Here is a 20,572-nt window from a genome sequence, read left to right as displayed (position 1 = left end):
TGTAACCAATCTGTGATTCTTCTGCTCCTGGGGTGCAGGTACTGTAGGCATAGGCTATCATCCTGGTTCTGTGCCACAGGGTTTCATAGGAACAGGATATAATCCTGGTCCTATGGCGCAGTTTCCATATTCAATCCTGAAACTGGGCTACAGGTCCCCTTGGAGTCAAAAACCAGTACCACACTTTTTGACTCTGATCTCCAGGCTACAATCTTGGTTCTGCAATACAGTTTCCATTAACACAGAATAGAATCCTCGTCCTGGGCTATAGGTTTAATAGGAACAAAAGTGAGGTGGTGCATTTTGGGAGGTTACATGCAAGAGGAAAATATACTGTAAATGGCTAGACCCTTAGGAGCATTAATATATAGAAGGATCTCAGGGTCTAAGTCCATAGTTCCCTGAAAGTGGCAATGCAAGTGGATAAGGTGATTAAAGAAGATGTATGGCGTACTTGCCTTCATCGATTGGAAAATTGAGTATTAAAGTTGGCTAGTCACATTGCAGCTTTGGTCAGGCCACATTTTGAGTATTGTGCCCAGTTCTTGTTGCCACACTTTAGGAAGGATGTGGAGGCTTTGGAGAGGGTGCAGAGGAGGTTTACCAGGAAGTTGCCTGGATTGGATTGTATGAGCTATAAGGAGAGGTTGGGCTAACATGGATTGTTTCGCTAAAGTGTCAGAGGCTGAGGGTCAACCTTATAGAAGTATATACAATTATGATGGGCATGGTTAGGGTGGATAATTGGAGTCTGTTTCCCAGGGTGAGTGGCGGCTAGTTTAAAGGAGATGTGGGAGGTAAGTTTTGTTTTGCACAGAGGATAGTAGGTGCCTGGAACATGCTGTCAAGGGAGGTGGTCGAAGCAGAAATGGTTGCCAAGTTTAATGGCATTCACACAGATACATGAACAGGTAGACAATAGAGGCAGATGGGATTAATCTAGAATAGCATCATGATTGGGTGAAGGGCCTGTTCTGTTGTACTGTTTTATGTTCTCTAATCTCTGGGCTATATGTTCCACCAGCACCAATGATAATCCTAACTCTGGAACATTGCTTCCATAGATACAGCTTAAAATCCTGATACAGGGCTATATGCTTTATAGGGACAGACTGTAATTCTGGTTTGGGTACATGGACACGTGCTGTCCCCTTGACTCTGGAGCACAGGTTCCAAAGCACAGGCTTCTAGTGCTTGTCCTGGCGTACAGGTTCTGTAGGGGCTGAAAAAAATTCACTATTTACTCTCTGTTTCCTAAAAGTCAACAAGTATTGTATCCACATTACTACAGTCTCTTTAATATAATGACTTCTGATTTTATAATTGTAGCTTAAGGAAGCTGTATCTACAATCAGGATGATAGCATGTGTCTATACAATCTGCTTTGTCTGCATTAGAATGCTGCTTTTTTGCACTGGGGTGTATAACTGGAGTTTAGCGAAAGAGGAACTTAGGTGAAGAAGGAAGGAGATGGTCAGTCCTTCCAATGGATAGTACTTCTGCTCTTTCATAGAAACATAAGGTCTTGGAGAATCTGGAGCATAAGTTAAAATGGTGACTTTAAGGAACCCTTACAGGTACAGAGTCCTTAATGTCAAAGAGAAAACTAAAAGTAGCAGCTGCGTAGAACAGTGGGAAGAATTTCAAATTGTAGTCCAGCCTTGATGTTGCTCAATCCGGAGGCTGAGCTCTTAAGGTCACGCCAGGATGCAAAAGTGACATGGGCAAGAAGAATCCATACTTGGCTGAATAAAGGCAGCGAGTATCGGTACTGCTATTATTGCTTATCGTTTGTAAAGTTTATATTTTTTGGTTGGTAGTTTGTAAGGGCTGTATTCTGTTTCAATGAGATCAAGGGAAGATGGGTCACAAAGTAATTGATATTATTTAAGAGTCCTTTAAAGATTTAATCCACTGGGGTAAGGCATGGCAAAGGAGCTCAAAATCATGGTTTGGTGCCCCTGCCCTATATGGGAAACTGGGCACATTTCCAGTGCCAGGAGCCAGCATGTGTGGAGGAAGTGGTTCCAACTGCAGCTCCTGGAAGCTTGGGTTTTGGAGCGATGGCTGGCGACACTGTGGAACATCTGTAAATCTGAGAGTATCGTGGATAACATACATAGTGAGGTAGAAATGGTTTTATTAGTCAAGGCATAGAGTTGAATAGTAGGTGGGTATGATGGAACTGTACAAAAAGCTGGTTATGCCAGTGATATTGTGTACATTTCTGAAGTCCATATTATTGGAGAGATGTGATAGTACTGGAGAAGGTGAAGAGGAGATTTATCAGGATGTTGCCTAGGCTGCAAGAGTTTCAGTTATGAAGAGACTAAGCTTGTTTTCCTTAGAGCAGAGGCAATTGAGAGGGGTCATGATTGAGATGAGCAAAATTATGAGGGGCAGATAGGAAGAAATTGTTTCCCTTGATGGAGGTATCAATAACCCGAGGATGTAAATTTAAGGTAAGAAACAGAGAAGGTAAGAAGCTGCCTCACAGCACCAAGGACACATGTTTGCTTGTAGTCTCAGGTGACTGTCCAGAGTTTGCACATTCTCCTCATATCTGTGTGGGTTTCCTCTGGGTGTTCTGGTTCCCTGCCACAGTCCAAAGATCTGCAGTTTAGGTGGATTGGTTATGCTAAATTGTACATAGTGTTAAGGGATGTGTAAGCTAGGTGGATTAGTCATGGTAAATTCAGGGTTACAGGGATAGGATGGTGATGTGTCTGGGTGGGATGCTATTTGGAGGGTAGGTGCAGATGTGATGGGCCAAATGGCCTCTTTCAACACTGCAGGCATTCTAGAACTAGAGGAGATACGAGGAAAATGTTTTTTGCCTTGAATTCTTCAGGGTGGTTTTCTAGACCCAACCAGTTTCAGCTACTTCATCAATGACCCTCCCCTCTCTGCCGCCATGATAAGGTCAAAAGTGGGGATGTTTGCTAATGATTTCACAATGTTCAGCACCGTTCATGACTCCTCAGATACTGAAGCAGTTCCTGTTCAAATACAACAAAACCTCGACAATATCCAAGTTTGGGCTGACAAGTGGCAAGTAACATTTGTGCTCCATCAATGTCAATCAATGTCATCTCTAATCAGAAATGATCTAATCACTGCCTTTTAAATTATCATCACTGAATCCCCATATCAGCATTCTTGGAGTGGCTAAGGACCAGAAACTCACATGGTGGCTGTAAAAGCAGGTCAGAGGCTGGGAATACCATGGCAGCTAGTTCACCTCATGACTCCCCAAAGCCTGTTCACCTACAAGGCCCAAGACAGTAATCTGATGGAATTCTCCCCATTTGTCTGGATGGGTGCAGCTCCAACAGCACTCAAAAAGCTTGACACCATCCAGGACAAACCAGCCTACTTGATTGGCACCACATTCAATAAACATCATTCAATAACTCCCTTCACCTTCGGCTGAATAACAGTGTGTACTATCTGCAAGATGCATTGCAGAAATTCACAAAGGCTCCTTAGACAGCACCTTCCAAACCCATGACCACATCACTATTAAGGATAGTTATGCCTCATCAATACATGGATGCTAAACCTACAGATGTCCAAATAATGGTGGTTAGCATTAAAATTTCATGGTCACACCTGACCTTCAAACAGATTTGCACAGCATTGCATAGCAAACAGTCAACAATTCTTTCCAAACCTTTACTACAATAACACTTGAAATGTCAAATTGAAAACCCCTCAATTTACAGATCAATGTTGCAAATTTTATGTCCAGGAAGGCTGCCATACGCTGCAAAACACTTTTTCCCATCACCAAATCACCAGTGGCAATTTCCACCTATTAACCAAAATCATTAAATCACCTGTGTTTCCAGTTGTTCAATTTACAATAAATATTGTGCAATAAACATTGGAATTTTCCTTACTCGAGTAAACGCATGCCATCGGTAGCACCCAGATAGATGTTGGTTTCCTGGAATTCCTTTGGTGGGATATACTTTAGCATTTTGTCTAAGCACGGCCTGAGTGACTGGCCAGCCTTTGCTGGGTCGTTGGCAAAGCTGGAGATCCCCTCTGTGAACACGTAAAATAACATTACAAACCTCTTCTAGAAGCAGTGTAACATAATGTTGCAAACAGCCTATGTGAGCACAGTAACAACATTACTAATCCCCTTAGTGAACATAGTAATATTACGTTATTAATCCACTTTCTGAACACAGTAATATAATGCTCCAGATCCCTTCTCTGAATACAGTAAACAACATTACAATTCCCCTCTGTGAAGGCAATAATGTACTGTTACAGATCCTCTCTGTGAACAACAGCAGTTATGACATTGCAAACCCCCTCCACGGACACCATGTCACCTTTGTGAACATAATGTAATGTTCACATAATGAACATGATGTACTGCTCCCCCTGCAAACACAGTAACATAACATTACAAATCCCCTCTGAGAACATGGTAATGTAATGTTACAGATACCCTCTGTGAGCACAGTAATATTATGTTATAACTCCCCTCTGCGAACATTTCAATTCCCCTCTGTGAGTGCGGTAATGAAAAATTATGATGTTCCCATGTGAATGCAAGTGACATTTGTAGGACACATGTCATCAGTGCAAAAGGACTAAAACCAGATGCAAAATTGTCACATATTGAACTGAATTCCAATGGGGAAGCATAACAGTTACCTCTCCACCTGCAAAACGTGCAACCATGGAAGTCAGGACTCTGGCAGCGAAACATGTACCCAGAACCATCATAGAATCATACAGTACAGAAGGGCCATGTGGCCCATCAAACCAGTATGACCAAAACTACTACTACCTCCACCAATCCCAATTTTCTGCACTAGACCTATAGCTTTGAATGGTATGACATTTTGAATGCTCATCCAAGTACTTTTTAGGGTTGTGAGGTTTCCTGCCTCAACTAACCTCCCAGGCAGGGTACTCCAGACCCCACCATCTTCTGAGGGATAAAGTGTTCCTTCAAATCCTCTTTAAACTTCCTGCCTTTCACTTTAAAATTTTGTCCCCCTTTGACTAAGGGAAATAGCTGCTTTCTATTCACCTAAACAACCTTCTATCACCACCCTCCATCTCCCGTCACTAAGCCAATTTTTGATCCAACTTGCTGAGTTACCTTGGATCCCAAGTGCTTTTACCTTCTTTATCCATCTCCCATGTGAAACTTTGTCAAAGGTCTTGCTGAAATCCATATTAACTATATCAACTACACTAGCTTCATCCAAACACTTGATCACCTGCATGATAAATTTCACCAGATTTCTTTAGGCATGGTCTCCCTCTGACAAAGCAATGCTGATTATCCCTGATCAAATCTTGCCTCTCTAAATAGAGATTAATGTTCTCCTTCACTATTTTCTCCAATGTTTTCCTTACCGCTGATGTTTGATTCATTGTTCTATCATTCCCTGATCTATCTTTACCACTCTTCTTGTGAAATGAAACTATATCAGCTGTCTTCCAGTTCTCTGGCACCTCCCCTGGCTCCAGATGCTTTAAAAAAATTGGGTCAGTCATTTAATCCCCGATCTCCCATCGCAGCTTTGCTTTCAACTCATCTGGAGCTGCGGATGTTTCCACTTTTAAATCCACTAAAATGCTCCGTTATCTCCTTGATTCTTAGATCAATCTGCTCAAAAATGTTACAATCCGCCTTCTTGAATTCTGTGCTCACATCTTCCTTCTCCTGAGTAAAGACAGATGTGAAGTTCTCATTCAACACTCTCCCAATATCCTCCAGCTTCATGCACAGATTGCTCACTAGGTCCCTAATAGGCCCTGTTCTTTCACTGGTTATTCTCTTCCCTTGATATACTTGTCGAATGTCTTGGGATTCTTCCTAATGTTGACCCCCCACATGTTTTCTCATGCCTCATTTATTGTCCTAATTGCTTTCTTGTGTTTACCCATATACTTCTTTGGGTCTTTATTGTTTTGCTCCCTTTATACCTGTTAAATGTATCTCTCTTCATTTTTAGCCAGTCCTCAAAATTCCTAGACATCCAGGATTCTCTGGGCATGTGTTCAGTCCGAATGGGACATACGAACATGGGCCTGTATTCCCCTTAATACCTTTTGAAATGTCTTCACCATTCTGCAGTAGCTTTACCCTTGAGTAGCTGTTCCCAGTCTTTTTTTGGTCAGATCCTGTCTTATTTTAAAATAATCTACCTTAACCCAACTCATTCCCCAACACCAACCCAAAACTAAAATCCAAAACCCTTTTTTGCAGCCTTTTATGTGGCACGGTGGCTCAGTGGTTAGCACTGCTGCCTCACAGCGCAAGGACCTGGGTTCAATTCCTACCTTGGGCAACTGTACTCCCCGTGTCTGTGTAGGTTTCCTCCGGGTGCTCTGGTTTCCTCCCACAGTCCAAAAATGTGCAGGTCAGGTGAATTGGCCATGCTAAATTGCCCATAGTGTTCCTTGCATTAGTCAGGGGTAAATGTAGGGGAATGGGACAGGGTGGGTTGCTCTTCGGAGGGTCAGTGTGGACTTGTTGGGCCGAAGGGCCTGTTTCCACACTGTAGGGAATCTAATCTTTCCTCTGAAAGAGGAAAGCAGCCAGATTGTGAGGGTCTCATAGTACAGGATGGTTTCCAGGGTAGCAGAAGCATGGGGTGTTTTCGGATCCAGGGACGGGCAAACACTTTTCACTCATTGCTCCATTCCTTTCTTTTACTAGTTGCTTTGGGGGCTCATGGATGGGCAAAAAATGCTGGCCTATTCAGTGACACACACATCATGTGAGAAAAGATCCTCTTGTTCCTTGTTGGTCTTGTGGGGAACCAATACAACATGCCCAAGCTACATATATAGAGTGCAACAGAGAAGACACTGTTTAAAGTCATAGAGATGTAGAGCACGGAAACGGACCCTTCGTCCATGCCGACCAGCTATCCCTGAAGGATCTGTTTCCATACTGTAGGGAATCTAATCTAATTTAATCTAGTCCTATTTGCCAGTACTTGGCCCATCTCCCTCTAAACCCTTCTTATTAATGTCCCCATCCATATCCCTTTTAAATGTTGCAATTGTACCAGTCTCCACCACTTCCTCTGGCAGCTCATTCTGGAGATGCACCACATTTTGCATGAAAAAATTGTCCCTTAGGTCCCTTTTAAATCTTTTCCCTCTCACCCTAAGCCCTCCAGGTCTGGACTCCCCTAACCTCTAGAAAAGACCATGTCCAGTTAATCCTTCTGTAAGGTCAGAGACCGAGATCTTTTTAATGTCAACTCAAATTATAATATGGATAGATAACCATAGATCTAGAAAATCCTATGCATCAAAATTTAAAGTAAATAATGTTAGCAAATTCTAAGGTATCAGAGATCACGATGTGTGTCTGTGCCAGTGCATAGATTATCTACTTGGCACAATTATGGAGAATATTTGCCATCTTTCTCAATGGGTGGGCAAATTAACAACATAGCTCTTTATAACAGCATAACACCTCACAGCAACATGAACAAAGAGCACTTGAAAATATTACATGTAACATTTAGCTTTTATGTTCAGTGTGTGTGGACAGTTATATATATTTCACATCATGCAACATAACTTGCATTTATATCAATAAATGCAATAAAGTAATGCAATAAAGTATCCCATGGCACTCCAGGGAGGTAGTATCAGACAAAATGTGACACTGGACCACAGAAAAAGATATTACAACCAAACACTCAGTCAAAGAGTAGGTTTTGAAAGAGTTCCTTACAGCAAAAGAAGGGAAGTAGAGAAGCAGATGGGTTTCGGGACAGAATTTCATGTCTTGGAGTCTAGGCAGCTGAAGTCACAGCAACCAATGGTGATGGGATTAAACTCTGTACGCTCGACAGGTAAGAATGAGAGGAGCACAGGTACCTCAATGGATGGAGGGCTGAAAAAGATTACAGAATCATTCATGAAAATTACAGAGGACAGATGTGGCTCTGGAGGGACTTAAAATCAAGATGAGAATTTTCAACTTGAGAGAATGGATCTCGGCCAATGCGCATAGAGGTGATGAAACTTAATGTGGTTAAGGACATCATTTTGACCTCAAGTCAGGACCAACATATTCCAACAAAGAAGAAGGTGGGACCATTTATCATTGAATCCCTGTGGTGTGGAAGCAGACAATTCTTCCCATAGAGTCCAACATCTGAAAAACATCTGACCTAGGCACACCTCTGTACCCCATTCTTGGGTTTCTCATGGCTAATCCATGAAGCCTGCATATCTTTGGATGTTGGAATAAACCCGAATACTCAGAGGGAACCAATGCAGATGCAGGGAGCCTGTGCAAACTCCACACAGACAGTCACCTGAGGGTGGAATCAAATCTGGGTTCCTGGCACAGTGAGGCAGCAGTACTAACCACGCAGCCACCCACTCTGGCTAATAAGAAAAAGACAGCACTGGATTAAAAGATAAAGGAAGGCTTACAGCAGATGCCAAGGGCTCAAAACAGTAGAGGACCCAGAGCAATATAGAGTGTGCAAAGGGGCATTTTAAAAAGAGATTATTAGAACTAAAAGGAGACATAAATGGGTATTGGCAGTTAAAAATAAAGAACAATTCTCAGTTATGTACAGGATAACAAAGGAAAGAGTCGGGCCCATTATGGACCACAGTGGCAATGTGTGTGTGGAGTCAAAAGATGTAGTGAGGGGTCTAAATGAACACTTTGCCTCGGTTTTCACTATTGAGAGGGACAATATCGGTATAAAACTCAGGAGGTCTGTGATACAATTAAATAAATTAGCATAGACAGAGAGGGGGTTCTGAGTGGTATGGCAGTCTTAAAAGTAGATAAATTTCCACATGAAATGTATCCCAAGCTGTTAAGAGAGGCAAGGGAGGAAATGGCTGCACTTGCAAACATTTTCAATTCCTCTGTGGCCACAAGACTGCCAGAGAACTGGAGGACAGCCAATTTTTTAGATTAGATTAGATTAGATTAGATTACTTACAGTGTGGAAACAGGCCCTTCGGCCCAACAAGTCCACACCGCCCCGCCGAAGCGTAACCCACCCTTACCCCTACATCCATATCTACCCCTTACTTAACACTACAGGCAATTTAGCATGGCCAATTCACCTGATCTGCACATCTTTGGAGTGTGGGAGGAAACCGGAGCACCCGGAGGAAACCCACGCAGACACGGGGAGAAGGTGCAAACTCCACACAGTCAGTCGCCTGAGGCGGGAATTGAAGCAGGTGGGACTAGTTCAGTTTGGAATTATGGTTGGCATGGACTGGTTGGGCTGACAGATCTGCTTCTGTGCTGTATGACTCTATGACTATGATGACAGTGACAAGGTGTGCAGATGAGGACAAAGTTTTTGATATAATCTACTTGGCCTTCAGCAAAGTCTTGGATAAGGATCTGCATGGCAGATTGATAGCAAAGATAAGAGCCCATCATGTCCAAGGAAATTTGGCAAATTGTATCCATGATTGTATCCACTGGAAGTTTGCATCCAGTACAGGTTCCATAGCAGTCAGTATTGGTATCCTTGTTGTTTGTGGTCTATATAAATAATTTAGACCTTAATATAGCAGGGTTGATCAGTAGGTTTGCAGATGACACAAAAATTGATGGTGTTGTAAAAAGAATTAGGCTTAGACTAAGGAAGAATATAGATGAGCTGGTCAGATGGGCTAATCAGAAGCAAATGGAATTCAAGACAGATAAATGTGAAGTTACACACTTGAACAGGATAAACAAGAGAAGGGAATACATAATATACTGTAGGACTCTGGGAAACGCTGAGGATCAGATCTTGGTCTAAATGTACACCGGTCCCTTAAGGTATCAGGACAGGTGGAGAAAGTGGTTAAGAAGAAATAAAGTATACTAGCTTTTAGAGTTTAAGAGCAAGAAAGTCTTGGTGAAACTGCATGTAATGTTGGTTATGCCACAGCTAGAGTGTTTTGTGCCCTTCAGCAATCCACACACCAGGGCGATTGATAGCAATGGAGAAGGTGCAGAGGAGATCCACCAGGATATTGCTTGGGCTGGAGCATTTCAGTTATGAAGAGAGATTGGATAGACTGCAGTCGGTTTCCTCAGAGCAGAGGAGATTGAAAGGAGACATGATTGAGATTATGAAATTATGTGTGGTGTGGATAAGGTAGAGAGGAAGAAACCCCGCCTCTTGAAAGCCACCTTTGCCTCTGACCACCTGCCAACAGTAACCCCATCTCTGTGACCCCCATTCTATATTTACTTGCCTGTGTCCAGAAGCAATTTCTGATGAAGTCCAGCAGGTACAACTCTTGTTGCTATTTTAAATAATGGAGAACTACTGACATCTGATTTCCACTCTTGGTGTCCTAAGTCCAGAGGAATTGCCAACATTGGCTTGATAGGAACCTGATAAACATATAATGTGATGCCTCCCCCAAGGAAGTGACACAGATCCCTTTCTGATTTTGTCATCAATAGCCAGAGGGTGAGACCTTGATCACTCAATATTTACTTGGAGAAAATTTCTCTTCATCTGATGTTAGACATTGGTCATACTGACTTGAGGCAAAGAGTACCCAAAGAGAACCATTAACAAGATTAGCTAATATGGAGACCAGAAGGAGGAGTTGGGTGATCGATTCATGGAAATAGGGTCAAAGGAGCACGAGGCCCTGTTGCTTGTATGAGATTAGAGAGGCATGAGAGCAGATAGGAGAGAAACTAGAGGAAGGTACAATGTTCAGGATGTGAACAGGGGAGCATTTAAGGGAGTGTGGGTAAACCAGTCCACTAAGAGGCAAGGGTTGATTGGTTTGTCTCAGTCTAGGTGGCAGAGAAATTTCACTAGCTGCTCACCTTTATTGTTGGAGGCAAGGGTAGAGGGGATGGGGTTTACACTGGAAAAAAGAAACATTTATCTTTACATCCCAGTTTGATTCTGGAATGATGAGCAGTTTTAATAGCCAGGAGCATCAGTGTGGACCAGACTGTTACATTATTTATGTAGCATTTTCACTCACATCTGTGTCCCTTGGACTTAAGAAGATAGAGCAAGGAATGACTAAGGAGAAAGACAGTAAAAGTCTTAAAAGGGACAATTGTTTTTTTTCACAGAAAGAGACATTACCATCAACGTCACACTTGTACAGCTGACTGACAACCCCGGTTCCATTCATTTTGTTCATAGGCCAGTGATAAAGATAAATCGAAGTGTATGTCGATGCAGCATCAAGCACAATCCCAAACTGAAATAAGTACAAAAAAAATTAAATATCAGTGATTTCTTGTTAAACAAGGAGGATTTGTTGATTAATGAATAATGCCCCTGCCATTCAGCCAGAAGATCTCTCTGTGAGGGTGGCATGGTGTTTCAGTGGTTAGCACTGCTGCCTCACAGTGCCAGGGACCTGGGCTTGATTCCTGCCTCAGGTGACTGTCTGTGTGGAGTTTGTACATTCTCCCTGTGTCTGTGTGTGTTTCCTCTAGGTGCTCTGGTTTCCAAAGATGTGTAGGCCATATAAATTGGCCATGCTAAATTACCTATACTGTTTGGTGCACTAGTCAGGGGTAAATAAGGGAATGAGTCTGGGTGGGTTACTCTTTGTAGGGTCAGTGTGGACTTGTTGGGCAAAAGGACCTGTTTACATAATGTAAGGAATCTAATCTAATCTTGGCACCAGCACTTAATGCTCAAGGAAGGTGCAGTCATATGAACAAAGAGCAGGAGTAGACCACTCTGTCTCCTCAGTTCTGTTTTGCTACTCAATAAGATCTTGGCTGATCTGATCTGATCTGATCACCTTGCCAACCATCCTGATAATCTTTCACCCCAGTGCTTATAAATCTGCCTCTGAATTAAAAATATTCAAAACTTTAATTCTACCACCTATTAAGAAATAGAGCTCTGAAAACCTTCCAAGGAAAATATTCTCCTCATCTCTGGTAACAAAAGGCAAATCAGCTGGTCCAAGTGAAGTGTCTATCCTAAAGTATACGAGTGTCATTCTCTGTCTAAAATCATGGACACACCCTCTGTCAAAAATAAATCTGCAGCAAGTGTCAACAACTGCAAAAGCTTGAGCCCTGAGCCTTGGAAATTGAGCAGCATCTGAAGTCACTATTGTGCATCCACGAAGCAGGAAACTTGGTGGATAGTAACTTAGGGAAGAGGTCACACTGCAGATTAGAAGTGTACAGAGAGGGAATGGGTTTCTACCAGGCTGTCTAAGAAAACTTGGCAAGTAGTTGAGGAATCTCGAGTTCTTGAGAAGATTTGCGGTTCAAGTTGTGAATGATAGACATGGATTCGTTCACTGAGCTGGTGTGTTTTTCTGCAAACATTTCATTACCTCACTAGGTGACATCATCAGTGCATTTTTGATAAGGTATTGGTGGTCTGCGCCACATGGTATTTATATGCCTCTGTTTGTTGGTACTTCAAATTCTGTATCTGACTAGTTTCAGTTCAATGTGTCTATTGATTGAGTTCTGGTTAGAGTGCCAGGCTTCAAGGCATGTCTGTTTTGCCTATACTAGGATGGCCAGTTGAGGAATCCTCAATGTATGTCATGCTTGCTAGTTGTTATTATATTTGGTTAATCTGTTAAGTTGATGGCTGGTATTCTATTTTGTTAGCTTGTTAAGATGATGGGTGGTATTCTATTTTGTTAACTTGTTACGGTGATATTTCCTCAAAGAAGTGCAACAAAACGACAAGTTCCAAAGGCATCTCAGCTCCTTAGGGGGTGCAGAAGAGATCGGGAAAGAAAACCAGAAGGGCAATAGTGATAAACAATTCCATAGTAAGGGGATCAGACAGGTGTTCATGAGACACAAATGATGTGTTGCCTCTCTGATGCCTGGCTGTCATGTAGCAGCTGTAGGACGTCTTTCTGGGGGAAAGAGATCAGCTGGAAGTTGTTATCCACATTTATTACTGATGATATAGGTAGGGGATTCTGACAGCAGAATTCATAGAGCTAGTAAACTAGTTAAAAAGCAGCACTTCATGAGCAATAATCTCAGGATTACTCATGTTCCACCTGCTTGTGAGAATTAGAATGTGAGGATTGATTGTTTGAATATTTGGCTGGAGAATTGGCATAGAAGGAGTGTATCAAATTTCTGAGGGGTTGGGTGCATGTAGCTCTTCTACAAGTTGGACAGGTTATGTCAGCATTGATATCCTCACAGTAAGATTTCCTAGTCGTGTTGGAATTTGTTTGAATAGTTTTTAGGAGAGGTGGGAATCTGACGGTAACCCAAATTGCAAGACTCGAAAGTTGGTAACAGTAGAAGTTGAGCTGAGCACAGATTACGGCAGAATGATGTTAAAAAAAAACAAAAGGCACTTTATCTGAATGTATGCACCATTTACAAACTGTTAGATGATCCAAAGGCACAATTAGGAATATCTAGGTATGATTTAATTTCCAATACAGAATTATGGCTGCATGATAATGACTGAGGGAAAAGCAAAAGATTGGAACTAGGTAATGGTGCTTATTTAAGGAGCCAGTGCAAGCATGATGGGCCAAATGGCCTCCTTCATGCTGTAACTCTTCTGTAATTTTGTGACTGAGACCTCAATGATATTCAACTTTGCGGAAGGACAGACAAGAACAATACATTATGAATGCAATCTAATGCAAAACATAAAAATGGACTGTTAAATCTTTGATTTTTAATTCATCCACAGCTTGTGGGCATCACTGGCTGGAGTAGCATTTATTGCCCATTACTAATTGCCCAGAGTTCAGTAAGAGTCAATCATATTGCTTTGGGACAAACCAGGTAAGGATAATACTTTCTGTCCCTAAAAATGAACCAAATGGGGTTTCCTCTAACAATCAATACTGGTTTCATGGTCATCATTAGACTCTTAATTACAGATTTGTCTTGAATTCAAATTCCACCATCTGCTATGTGCAAGATTTGAACTCATGAACCCAGAGCATTAACCGGGTCTTTAGGTTAATAGGTGTGTAATAATATCACTATGCCATTGCCTCCCCAATTGTACAAGTATGTAAAAATGAAATGTTTGGCTAATATGGGTGAATATGGCATAGTTAGGTGAATGTATAATGGGGAATAAAGAAATAATTATTTTGTATATATGGAAAGGTACAAGAATATTCCAAATTTAGAGATCCAAATAACTTAGGAAGAATAGTGTTTTGAGGGAAATTAAGGTTAGTAAGAAGATTGCACTAGAGAAATTAATGGGACTTCCAATTGGTATGTCTCAAAACTTACTGATTCTCACCCAGAGTTTTGAAGAAGGTGGCTATAGAGATAATCGATTCATTGGTATCATTTTCCAAAATTCCATAGATTCAGGAAAGATTCTAACTAATTTAGCTAATCTACTAACTGTCACCCCAATTAAGAAAGAAAGGGAAAAGAGAAACAGGGAACTACAAGTCTGTGAGCCTTTCAGTATTAGTGGTAGGGAAAATGCTAGAATCTATTACAAAGGGCTTGATAAATGGACATTTGGATAAAAATGAGCTGATTTGTTACGGACAGCATGGAATTCAGAATGGAAAATCCTCTTTGGCTAACTTGGAAATGTTTTGAGAATTGCAAAACTGATAGAAGGGAAGTCAATGGAAGCAGAATATTTAGAAAGTGTTGATAAAGTTCCACACAGGAGGTTGGTTTTAGCAAAAAATAAAACCTGTGGGATGAGTGATGTACTTACATTGATTAATGATAGACTAACAGGCAGAAACAGAGTAAGAACAAAAGGGCCATTTTCAAGTTGGCAGACTGTAGCTAGTTGAGTGCCGCAAGGATCAATACTTGAGCCCCAGTTTTTTTGCAATCTACCAATGGTTTGGATGTGTGGACCAAATATAATATTTCTAAATCTGGATTATATAATTCATTTCTGCAGCAGGAGCGGTGAGAGAGGGGCTGTCAGGAAGGTAAATTCTCCATTTAAAAACTTACCAGAGAGCAGAGGCTTCTGGGACTTTTTTTCCCCTACAGGTACACCTAAGGCCATATACCTGTAGGTCCTCCCATTCACCCATCTTCTCTAACCTTACACCACTAGAGGGAAATCAGGTAAGCTTTTTTTATCCTCTTTCAATTCTTAGTGAAGGGAAGTTAGCAGGGCTGGCAGTGCGGGCAGAGCAATGTTCCTCCTGTGGGATGCTTGAGGTAAGGGACACCATTAGTGTTCCAGCTGAATACACCTGCAGGGTGTGTACACAATTCCAGCTCCTCAAAGACCGTGTAGGGAACTGGAGCTGGATGAACTCAGGATCATTCTGAAGGCAGAAACAGTTATAGATAAAAGCTACAGGGAGGTAGTTCCTCCTAGAAATGAAGATACTTGGGTGACTGTTAGAAGGGGTAAGAAGCAGTTAGTGCAGGGATCCCCTGTGGGCGTTCCCCTGTATAACAAGTATACCATTTTGGATACTGTTAGGTGGGATGACTTACCAGGGGTAAGCCATGGTGTACAGGTCTCTGGCACAGAGTCTGTCCCTGTTGCTCAGAAGGGAAGTGGGGAGAAGAGGAGAGCATTAGTCACTGGGGACTCCATAGTTAGGAGGACAGATAGGAGGTTTTGTAGGAACAAGAGAGACTCACGATTGGTGTTTTGCCTCCCAGGTGCCAGGATCGTGTTTTCAAGATCCTTAAGGGGGAGGGGGAGCAGCCCCAAGTCATAGTCCATACAGGCACCAATGTCAGGGATGGGGATGTAAGGCAGAAATTCAGGGCGCTAGGGTGGAAGCTTAGAGCTAGAACAAACAGAGTTGTTATCTCTGGTTTGTTAAATGTGCCATGTGCTAGCGAGGTGAGGAATAGGGAGAGAGAGAAGTTGAACACATGACAGGGATGGTGCAGGAGGAGGGATTCAGATTTCTAGATATTTGGGGCTCATTCTGGGGTAGGTGGGACCTCTACAAATGGGATGGTCTACAACTGAACCAGAGGGGACCAGTATCTTGGGGGGAATTTACTCATGCTGTTTGGGAGGATTTAAACTAATTCAGCAGGGAAGCTGTACTGTAGCTCCAGTGTATAGAAGGTTGAGAGTAGTGAGGTCATGAATAAGGTTTTGAGATTGCAGGAGTATATCAGCAGGCAGAAAGGTGGTTTGAAGTGTGTCTACTTCAATGCCAGGAGCATCCTGAATAAGATGGGTGAACTTGCAGCATGGGTTGGTACCTGGGACTTCAATGTTGTGGCCTTTTTGAAGACATGGATAGAGCAGGTCAGGAATGGTTTTGCAGGTTCTGGGGTTTAGATGTTTCATAAGAGGGGGAGGTGTGGCAATGTTCGTCAAGGACAGTATTATGGTGACTGAAAGGAAGTTTGATGAGAACTCATTTAACTGAGGCAGTATAGGCTGAGGTTAGAAACAGGAAAGGAGCAGTCACCATATTGGGAGTTTTCTATAGCCCTCCAAAACTTTCCAGAGATGTAGAGGAAGAGATTGCAAAGATGATTCTGGATAGGAGTGAAAGTAGCAGGGTAGTTATTATGGGGTCTTTAACTTTTCAAATATTGACTGGAGAAGCTATAGTTCAAGTACTTTAGATGGGTCAGTTTTTGTCCAATATACGCAGGAGGGTTTCCTGACACAGTATATAGACAGGCCAACAAGAGGTGGGGCCACATTGGAATTGGTATTGGGTAATGAACCAGGCCAAGTATTAGATTTGGAAGTAGGTGTGCTCTTTGGTGATAGTGACCACAATTCGGTTACATTTACTTTAGCAATGGAAATGGATAGGTATATACCACAGGCCAAGATTATAGCTGGGGGAAAGGCAACTATGATGTGATTAGGTGAGATTTAGGATGCATAGAATGAGAAAAGAAACTGCAGGGAACAGGCACAATTGAAATGTGGAGCTTATTCAAGGAACAGCCAATGCGTGTCCTTGATAAGTATGTACCGATCAGGCAGGGAGGAAGCGGTTGAGCGAGGGAGCCATGGTTTACGAAAGAAGTTGAATCTCTTGTCAAGAGGAAGAAGGAGGCTTATTTAAAGATGAAACATGAAGGCTTAGTTAGATTAAATTAGATTACTTACAGTGTGGAAACAGGTCCTTCGGCCTAACAAGTCCACACCAACCCGCCAGAACGCAATCCACCCAGACCCATTCCCCTACATTTACCCCTTACCTAATACTACGGGCAATTTAGCATGGCCAATTCACTTGACCTGCACATCTTTGACTGTGGGAGGAAACCAATGTACCCGGAAAAAATCCACGCAGACAAGGGGAGAATGTGCAAACTCCCCACAGTCAATCACCTGAGGCAGGAATTGAACCCGGGTCTCTGACACTGTGAGGCAGCAGTGCTAACCACTGTACCACCCATTCATGAAATGCAGGCTCGTCTGGGATTTGAACCTGGGATCTCTTGCAAGTCTGCGTAGAAGAAGACCCAAAGTGAGAATCATACCCATTAGGGCACTTGAGAGTTACAAATCAGCTAGGAAGGACCTAAATAGAGAGCTAAGAAGAGACAGGAGGGGTCTTGAGAAGTTGTTGGCAGGTAGGATCAAGGAAAACCCTAAAGCTTTCTATAGGTATATCAAGAACAAAAGAATGACCAGAATAAGATTAGGGCCAGTCATGGATAGTAGTGGGAAGTTGTGTGTGGAGTCAGAGGAGATAGGAGAAGCGCTAAATGAATATTTTTCATCAGTATTCACACTGGAAAATTACATTATTGTCGAGGAGAATACTGAGATACAAGCTATTAGACTAGATGGGATTGAGGTTCATAAGGAGGAGGTATTAGCAATTCCTGAAAGTGTGAAAATAGATAAGTCCCCTGGGCCAGATAGGATTTATCAGAGGATACTCCATGGGAAGCTAGGGAGGAGATTGCAGAGCCTTTGGCTTTGATCTTTAAGTCGTCATTTTCTACAGGAATAGTGCGGGATAGTAAATGTTATCCCCTTGTTCAAGAAGGGGAGTAGAAACAACCATTAATTAATTTAATTATAGACCAATGAGACATACTTCTGTTGTGGGCAAATGTTTGAAAAGGATATGATGTATAATCATCTAGAAAGGAATAATTTGATTAGGGATAGTCAACATGGTTTTGTGAAGGGTAGGTTATGCCTCACAAACCTAATGGAGTTCTTTGGGAAGGTGACCAAACAGGTGGATGAGGGCAAAGCAGTTGATGTGGTGTATATGGATTTCAGTAAGGTATTTGCTAAGTTTCCCCATGGTAAGCCATTGTAGAAAATATGGAGGAATTGGATTAAGGGTGATTTAATGGTTTGGATCAGAAATTGGCTTGCTGTAAGAAAACAGAAGATGGTGGTTGATGGGAAATATTCATCCTGGAGTTCAATTACTAGTGGTATATCACAAGGATCTGTTTTGGGTCTAACACTATTTGTCATTTTTATAAGGGCATAGAAGGATGGATTATTAAATTTGCAGATGACACTAAAGTCGGTGGAGTTGTGGATAATGCTGAAGGATGTTACAGGATACAGACAAGCATAAGATAAGCTGCAGAGCTGGGCTGAGAGGTGGCAAATGGAGTGTAATGCAGAAAAGTATGAGGTGATTCTCCTTGGAAGGAGTAACAGAAATGCAGAGTACTGGGCTAATAGTAAGATGAGCACTAATGGTAGTGTAGATGAGCAGAGAGATCTCGGTGTCCATGTACATAGATCCCTGAAAGTTGCCACCCATGTTGATAGGGTTGTTAAGAATGCGTACGATGTGTTAGCCTTTATTGGTAGAGGGATTGAGTTTCAGAGCCATGAGGTCATGTTGCAGCTGTATAAAATTCTGATGCGGCCGCAGTTGGAGTATTGTGTACATTTCTGGTTGCTGCATTTTAGGAAGGATGTGGAAGCATTGGAAAGGGTGCAGTGGAGATTTACCAGGCTGTTGCCTGGTATGGAGGGAATGTCTTATGAGAAAGGCTGAGGGACTTGAGGCTGTTTTCATTAGAGAGAAGGCTAAGAGGTTACAATAGAGGCATACAAGATGATCATAGGATGAGGTGGGGTGGACAGTGAGAGCCTTTTTCCTCAGATGATGTTACAGTCGTGGACTCACCAACATTAAGGGCATTTAAATGGTCATTGTATAAACTTATGGATGATAATGAAATAGTCTAGGTTAGATGAGCATTAGATTGGTTTCACAGGTCAGCACAACATCAAGGGCTGAAGGGCCTATACTGCGCTGTAAAGTTCTATGTTTGATGTGTTGTGAGGAAGATGTAAAGCATCTTCAGGACGATTTGGACAGACCTCGCAAATGGTTGAGAGCATAACATATGGAATTTAATGTGGAAAACTATGAGATCATCCATTTTTACAGTTGAAGTAGGTGTACAGAATATCTCTTAAATGGTGAGACGTTGGAAAATGTGGACGTAAAAAAAGGCCAGGATGTCCAAATCAAAAAATTACTGAGGTCTAAAATGCAAGTGTCGCAAGCAATTAGACAGGCTCATGGAATAGTAACTTTATTGCAATTGGATTTAAGTACAAGAATAGTGAGGTCTTGCTTCAATTGTATGGGAGCATGTTTCACCCATATGTGGAGCTTTGTTGCAGTTTTGGTCTCCTTATCTCAGGAAAGATATTATTGCCCATACAGGGAGTGTAATAAAGGTTCACCAGACTGGTTCCCTGCATGGTAGGATTGTACTATGAATAGAGATTGAACAAACTAATTCTGTATTCTCTAGAGGTTTGAAGAATGAGCAGTGATCTCATTGAAGCCTACAACATATTGAAAAAGATGGATCTGGAAGATGCCAATAATGTGTTTTCCCTAGTTGGAGAGTCTAGAACCAGAGTTGGGTGGGGAAAAAATTAAAAGTAAGGAAGATGCTTTTAGGACTGAGATGTGTATATCTCTTTTTACTCAAGAAGTTATAAATCTTTGGAATTCACTACTCAAGGGACTGTGGAAGCTTGAGTTTATTTTAAGTAGAGGTTAGGAGATTTCTGATTAGCAATTAGGTAAAAGATTGAGGATAGTGTGGGTAAAAAAGTATCAAAAAGAATTCAGTCAGCCATGATTACATTAAAATGTACAACAAGCTTGTTGAGCATAATAACTTATTCCTTGTCCTCTTTGCCTTACAAAATACCATTTTTGACTCTTCCTTTTGTCTCCAAAAGCCTTGATTGTTGTCACTTCTCAACTGCACACTTGTCTTTGCTGAAGCTCCGTGAATGAACCCACCTGAACAGGTTTTTCTGTCCCTGCCGTAATACCAAAACAGCTCTTGTCAAAGTCACACATTCCATCTTGTGTGACTGGCAAAGGTAAAAATTCCTTCACTATTCTTCTCGACCTATTCTGCAGACTGGTACACATTGATGGCAACATTTCTCCACTGTCATCGAGCTGCATAAGACTGCTGTCACCTAATTCCATTCTTATCTCTTTCACATTAGCCAGAGAATCACCCACAAAGGATCTCTCTTACATTGTTACCTCTGATGATTTCCAAGGATCTATCCTCAGTTTTATTCATTTTTTCAGCTGTACACTTCCCCCTGACAACATCATCTAAATGCATACCTCAGTTGCATGCACTGTTTCGCCTATCTGGTGTTGTCAGATTGTTTGATTT

The 20,572-nt window shown here is 41.9% G+C and overlaps 1 protein-coding gene across 1 annotated transcript in view; it reads right to left on the bottom strand.

Annotated features, from left to right (window-relative positions):
* The window catches only part of LOC140469281 (ectonucleoside triphosphate diphosphohydrolase 8-like), a 124,601-nt gene that overhangs the window by 59,001 nt on the left and 45,028 nt on the right, over positions 1 to 20,572 (bottom strand). Inside the window, exons 3-4 of the mRNA XM_072565624.1 lie at positions 11,097 to 11,214; positions 3,903 to 4,050 (exon numbers count right to left, since the gene is read on the bottom strand). Coding sequence (XP_072421725.1) covers positions 3,903 to 4,050; positions 11,097 to 11,214 — 266 coding nt within the window. The remainder of the gene's footprint in view (positions 1 to 3,902; positions 4,051 to 11,096; positions 11,215 to 20,572) is intronic.

This window comes from Chiloscyllium punctatum, chromosome 49 (assembly GCF_047496795.1).
Source record: "Chiloscyllium punctatum isolate Juve2018m chromosome 49, sChiPun1.3, whole genome shotgun sequence".
Taxonomy (NCBI): domain Eukaryota; kingdom Metazoa; phylum Chordata; class Chondrichthyes; order Orectolobiformes; family Hemiscylliidae; genus Chiloscyllium; species Chiloscyllium punctatum.
The sequence above is the reverse complement of the archived record's forward strand: the minus strand, read 5'-3'. Positions and strand labels throughout refer to the sequence as shown.